The sequence below is a fragment of the Artibeus jamaicensis genome, unplaced genomic scaffold, assembly GCF_021234435.1.
Source record: "Artibeus jamaicensis isolate MK-2021 breed Jamaican fruit bat unplaced genomic scaffold, CSHL_Jam_final scaffold_474, whole genome shotgun sequence".
Classification (NCBI taxonomy): domain Eukaryota; kingdom Metazoa; phylum Chordata; class Mammalia; order Chiroptera; family Phyllostomidae; genus Artibeus; species Artibeus jamaicensis.
In genome coordinates this window covers 39582401-39588400 of record NW_026522046.1, presented here as the reverse complement: position 1 = coordinate 39588400, position 6000 = coordinate 39582401, and the positions used below count along the sequence as shown (strand labels likewise).

Genomic DNA, 6000 nt, shown 5'->3' with positions numbered 1-6000 from the left:
GAGTGGGAGGCCTGGAAGCCCTTTCTTGAAGAAGGTGGAGTTCCTTTGGGGTCAGTCTCGTCTCCCCAGGTGGCCACGCCTAACAAACGAGTAACGAATCGGAATAAAGTTGAGGATAACCCGCGCTCCGGCACAGTAAGCGTGGGTGGAGCCTGCTTTGAATACTGTAGAACAGTAAAGCTCAACAGCCGCGTCGCAGAGCAGTACTTCAGCCCGAGCTCAAGCACCGACAGGGCGTTGCCTCGGCCCCTCAAAGTTGACCAACCACAGCGAGCTCTGAGGCCACCGGGTTTTGCTTATTGGTGTGTCATCGCGCCAATCGGAAGACCGCAAGCGGCACGGGCGGAGTTCTATACACGCCGCGGCCTACGAAGCGCGCTTACGTGAAGGCAGGAACGTGACCCCTGATTGGCGGCGGAGCAGGCTGGGCGCGGGGTGGGCTATGTCTGCGTGACAGTTGTCGCGGGGGAGGGCGCGCCAAGGAGAGGGGGAGTGTAAATAGAGCGAAGGCGGCGCCAGGTCGGACCCGTCGCCTCCTGGGTGGACCTCGAGGAGGCCTAGTGAGAGATGGAAGACGATGAGCAAGAGCAGCGGCGCAGAAAGGTGGAGGCCGGGAGAGCGAAGGTAAACAGCGCCGACTCCTCTTGCTGCCCAGGTGTGGACTCTTAAGAGCGGGCTCCAGTGTCCGCTACCACCCCCTGCCAGGAGCGGACGAGGTCAGACGGAGACCGCTTCCCCTGCACTCTCGGTCTTTCCGTCTACACGGCTGGACGTCCCCGTCTGGCCGCCGCCATCTTGAATCCGCCGCCCTCTGCCGGAGCCCGCCCCCGCCGCGGTCGCCGCCAATCAGCGGCGGAGGACGCGCTGCGATTGCTAGGAGGCCGGGCGCGGAGCTCGGCGCTGCTGAAGGCTGCTTCAGCGCGCGAGTAACGGGGGCGTGTCCGATGTGGTTGAGTTGGGCGGGGACTTGCGGATGGGCGGGGACTCTGCTGGGACCCCGCCCTGTCATGTTTTCATGGAGGCTAGTGTGGCGCCCTTTCTAGGAGTCCTCGTGAAATCTTAGCCAGGCTAGGAGGCGTCTTAACGGACAGCAGTGGCTTAGGATCGCTCCACGTCCCTTACCGCCCAGCCACATCTGGACCCCAGTAGAAAGTGAAGGGCAAACAGGTAGTGAAATGAAGGGTTCACCACATCGTCAGTCCTTGTTCTCCTGGACGGCCAGCGTGCGACGCACCTGCTGCTGCTCTACCTCGTCAGAGCTCAGGCTTCCTGGAGTACTTAAAGGAGCTGTGACTTTCTTGCAGTCCTTGGCAAAACAGGCTTCTTCCATCCGTTGAAAACTACGTACAGATTTTCATTTTACTTGGAATTCTGCAGTATTTTTAATACATAAAGGTCTCCCAGTGGTGTTTCAGGAGCCCTTTATATATTACAGGAGACTTGTTTACATTGTGGAACAGCTCTCGCTGAACTACTGTTTAAGATTCCCGGGGTTCAGAAGCTCCTGTTCTTGCTTCCTTGTTGTTTGGGACCCAGATGGACGGTCTTAAGCAGGTGAGGGTGGAGGAGTTATCCAGAACCCACGCCCAATGCTGGGTTCCTAGGGAAACCACAGACACCTTGGCCAAGCTTGGGGGGTGGGGGGAGTGTTACATCCTAGATTGTGGATGATGCCCAAGTGAACTCAGTGGTACTGGAGCCATGTATCACTGGAGCCATGTGTCCCGAGGCATGCTTTAAAAAAAAAGATTTTATTTTATTTTTAGAGAGGGGAAGGGAAGGAGAAAGGGAGACACTGACCAATGTGTGGGTGCCTCTTGCGCGCCCCCTACTGGGGGCCTGGCCGGAAACCCATGCCTTGCCCTGACTGGGAATCAAACACACAACCCAGACGCTGTTCTGGTACTCACTGTTTTGGGGGCACATGGACATGTTGGCTGTCACTCCCATCCTACCCCATTCTGGCTGTAGGAAGCAACCTGCTCTGCCAGGAAGGAATGAATAACAGTCCCTACAATGCCAGCTTGAGTAAGGAGAGCTGCATGAAGTTGCTTTGAAGTCAGACACAGCTTGACTGTGAGGATTTCGTATGGATTAGTTAGTAGGAGGTATTCAGTGTTAGTTCCTTTCCCTTTAGGAAATCATAGGACAACTGCACTAAAGAAACCATTCAGAGCACAGTGACTGGTGTGATGCAGTGATAGGGACAGCAGTGTCTAATGTCAGGGTGACAGGCAGAGGATAGAGTGGCCTCATTCAGGCTTCCTGTGAAGGTGAAACTTACGACTTGGGATTGACTAGGGAGGTTGGGGCCTGTTTTTGGCTCCCTTTGCTTGTGCCTGGCACACATGGAGGATGAAAGTGAGCCTGAGTTTAACACTCTGTTGCTGAGCTTGTCATGGTTTGTAAACATGAGTAAATGTGCTTGAGCGAGCACTGAGGCTGGTGATTAACCTTCATCTGGAGAAGAAACAAGACGCCTCCTGTTGGGCAACCACAGACCAGAAATGAGGACTGTGATGCAGGAAAGGAACTTGCAGATGGTTAGATTTCATGGGCTGTGGCATAAAACAAATGAATTAAAATAAAATAATAAATGAGGCTAGTTTCGAAGGTACCATCTGCTTTAGACAGACAATTTTTTTCACATAAATGGCGTACGTAATTTCTTGTGTACATAAAATTGTATACATTTTGTTAAGTACATTTGCTTTTATGACCACAGTTGTCATTTGAAGGAACGGATGTTTGTTTCCCTGTGAAAAGCTGGTGTTAGATTTCATACTGTTTGAATAAGGTGTTAGTGGGAGAGGGAGAGGGAGCAAAGTCCAAAACCCCCAGATTTGAGGGACAGAATGAGCTAGGTCATGCCTTGTGATGGGCAACATTCTGTGGAGTCCCTGGTGCTTTGGTGAGCTGTGTCATGAAAACTAGAACATCTGATTCCATAAAGGAGGATGTTAGATTGACCTGGCTTAATTAATTTTTTGCTATTTCTGTACCTTGTCTCAGAATCTATGACTGGGAAGTTTTGGCTAGGTTATATATTCCCTTGATTGGGGGGGAAAATGGGGGCAAAGGGAGAAATTTAGCTTTTATATGGTTTTAAACTTTAAACATGCCTTGATTAAGATATCAGTCTTTTAAATAGATGCACTTTGTAAAATAATATTTTTCTGTAAATTTCCAGTGGCTACAAAAGATACTCTGCCACTCGGGCATCTTGCTTTCTTTTGCCTGTATACAGGCATAATTAACAGTTCTCCAGCTAGGCTCTTGGCATCATAGCTATTAATGAAGGCAGTGTGTAGGGGACAGGGATCTGTTGATTGATGTGAATCTGGCCAGGTGTGGCTGAGTGGACAGAGCCAGCCCCAGAACCTCATGTTTCCCACGAGCCTGCTGACTTTGTGGTTCTGTTACATTTTTCTCACCTACCTTTGCCTTTACTACTTCTCTGCATTTTTGCGCAGCTTGCTCACTTCCGACAGAGAAAAACAAAAGGTGACTATACGCATTCGAAGAAAAAGACGGCGAAGAGGAAGGGCCCGGCTGTCGATGCGCCTGTCCAGGAGGAGAGTCCGGTAGCCACTGAGGACAGTGGATTTCTGGGAGAAGGGGACGTTTGCAAAACCACGTTGTGTAGTGACACCCCTGATGGGGCATCAGCAGCTCAGGTAAATTTACTTGGCATCAGCTTTTACATTTCACTCATATTCTGGTTATTGTTAGTGTAATTTACAAAAAGTAGTGTTTGGTCTGTTTTTGCCTCTCCAAAGTCGGGAAAGAGAGTTTTAGTTTAGTTTACAAAAGGGGAGTATATATTAGTGGTTTTACTCCTAATATGTATTTTATCTTTGTATGATTCTGAGAAATTTTGGATCGACTGTTTGAAGGCAGTGTCAGTATTGGTGCTTGCTTTGGTGATGGAAGTTTTATGAGTTCATTGGCTTTGGCTGTGTGTATCATCCCCTGTAACAGGTATTTCTTTGGATAATTAAACCATAATACTCCTTCATCTACTCTCAAATCCACCCACTTGTTATTCTTTGTCCATTCCCTTCTTTCTGAATGCGGGATGAGGAGGGAAGGGGGGCAAAGATGGGGAAATGTGAGCTTCGAGGAGGAGATACCACTTTCTGCTGCTGGCCCTGAGAGCTGCAGGGGGTGAACTTGGGCTGCCCAAATGAACTTGGGCATTGAGAATGTTGAGGATGCTGACCCTGCGTGGTCTCCTGATCAGCCATGGGTGGGTTTCCCTTGGGGTTTCTTCCTGTGTGTCTTCTAAGTGTCTTACAAGGGTCCTTGAATTATGAGTATTCCCTACTGTGTGCAGTGGGGCAGGCGCAGGTTTAGGTGTTCACTAGAAAGAGTGGGAAAGCTGGTAACTGAGGGCAGAATTTGACTCAAATATCATATTGTGTCTGGCCTGCCTTAATCAAAACAGAATGATATGGGCATGTAAAGTTGATGATATACTATCAACAAATCTGGAATTCTGCTTCTTTTAAGAAATTGGACGACCTAGCCACCATGCTGTCATGTTGCTTAGGGAACAACCGACCAGAACTGTGGTGGCTGTGCCCGTGGACTGGCTTGTGCCGAGTTCATTCTCCCTCCATTCCCTGTCCTCTTGCAGGTCTGAGGTCAGATGTCAGTTGTCCTCGTGTTTCTCTTGTGGTAGAGTAGCAGTTCTCAGCGGCCATGCGTTGGTTACAGCTAAAAGTATGAAAGAGCTACGTATTTATTTCCAGTAGCTTTTCTCTATATGTTCCTGCCTAGGTTCTTTGAAGAGGAAAGTTCATAGTATATGATTAACATTTATTAATTTTTTTGCTTTTATTTTCAAATCAGAGAATTCTTTTAAGTTTCATATTTTTAGCTTTTTATTTTGAAATAATGTAAGACTTTAAAAATTTTGCAAAACATAGTACTTATAAGATACCCCTCACCTAGCTTCCTGAAATGTTAACGTCCTGTATAATCATAGTATAATTATCAGAGTCAGATTCCATTGACATTGAAGCAATGGATAGAGCTTCTTCAGATTTTTCCCACTGTCCCCTTAATGCCCTTTGTCTGGCTTAAGATTCTTCTGTATAGATTATTAATGCCATGTCACTACCTGTGACAGTTTATCACTCTTCCCTTTTATAAGCTTGACACTTTTGAAGAGTACTAGCTAATTATTTTGTACAATACCTGTCAGTTTGGGTTTGTTTGATGTTTCCTTCTCATTCAAATCAGGTTGTGTGTTTTGGCAAGAGCACTGTGAAAATGAAGAGGCAGGGGGCATTGATACTTGATACATCTCCCTGTTAGTGATGCTAACTTTGGTCACCTAGTTACATGGGGCCTGCCAGATTTTTCTTGATAGAAAAGTTACTATTTGTTTCTGTGTAGTTAATGAGTATATTGTGTGGAGATTCTGCACATATCCTATTTCTCATCATACTTTCTGATAAGAACAGATAGTACACTTGATCTTAGCCAAAAGGCTGAGAAGCGATCATCATACTTAATATCATTAAGTTTAGCTTCCATTGATGATTCTTGCCCACAGCAGTTACTGCGGCAGTGTTGGCCAAATGGTGGCTCCCTTTCCATCATTCTGTCTGTGTACGTTCATTGTCCTTCCACTCCAGGGCAGAACTGTTGCTTCTCTCTCAATTTATTTATTCAGTTATTTATCTCAGTATGGACTCATGGGTATTTATTTTATTATTGGGGGTATTTTAATCCACAATGTTAGCCATATTAATGTTGATTTTGTTGTGGGAATACATAGATTTGACAATTGGGAGAACATTTGAATTGTATTCTGTCCTTTCAACACATTTTCATCATTTTTGGTACTTCACTTCCTTACTTTCTGGCACCGTGATTCTCCAGGCTTCCTTCCTCCTTTCTTTGCTGTAACCCTGTATTCAGCCATTTCTTCAAGGACCCCTGGTTCCTCTTTTGGAGAATGATATTTAGAACCAAGATCTGGGTGGAGGG

The 6000-nt window shown here is 46.9% G+C and overlaps 1 protein-coding gene and 1 pseudogene across 12 annotated transcripts in view; one reads left to right on the top strand and one right to left on the bottom strand.

The window, feature by feature from the left end:
- Nucleotides 1–441: 441 nt before the first annotated feature.
- Nucleotides 442–6000, top strand: part of PCNT (pericentrin) — a 110823-nt gene continuing 105264 nt past the window's right edge. For all 12 annotated transcript variants that reach the window (XM_053657586.1, XM_053657584.1, XM_053657582.1 and 9 more), the window contains exons 1-2: nt 442–624; nt 3474–3677. In XM_053657586.1, the coding sequence (XP_053513561.1) occupies nt 568–624; nt 3474–3677 (261 nt within the window). In that variant the 5' untranslated portion in view covers nt 442–567. The remainder of the gene's footprint in view (nt 625–3473; nt 3678–6000) is intronic.
- On the bottom strand, nt 5378–5510 carry LOC119058795 (uncharacterized; annotated as a pseudogene).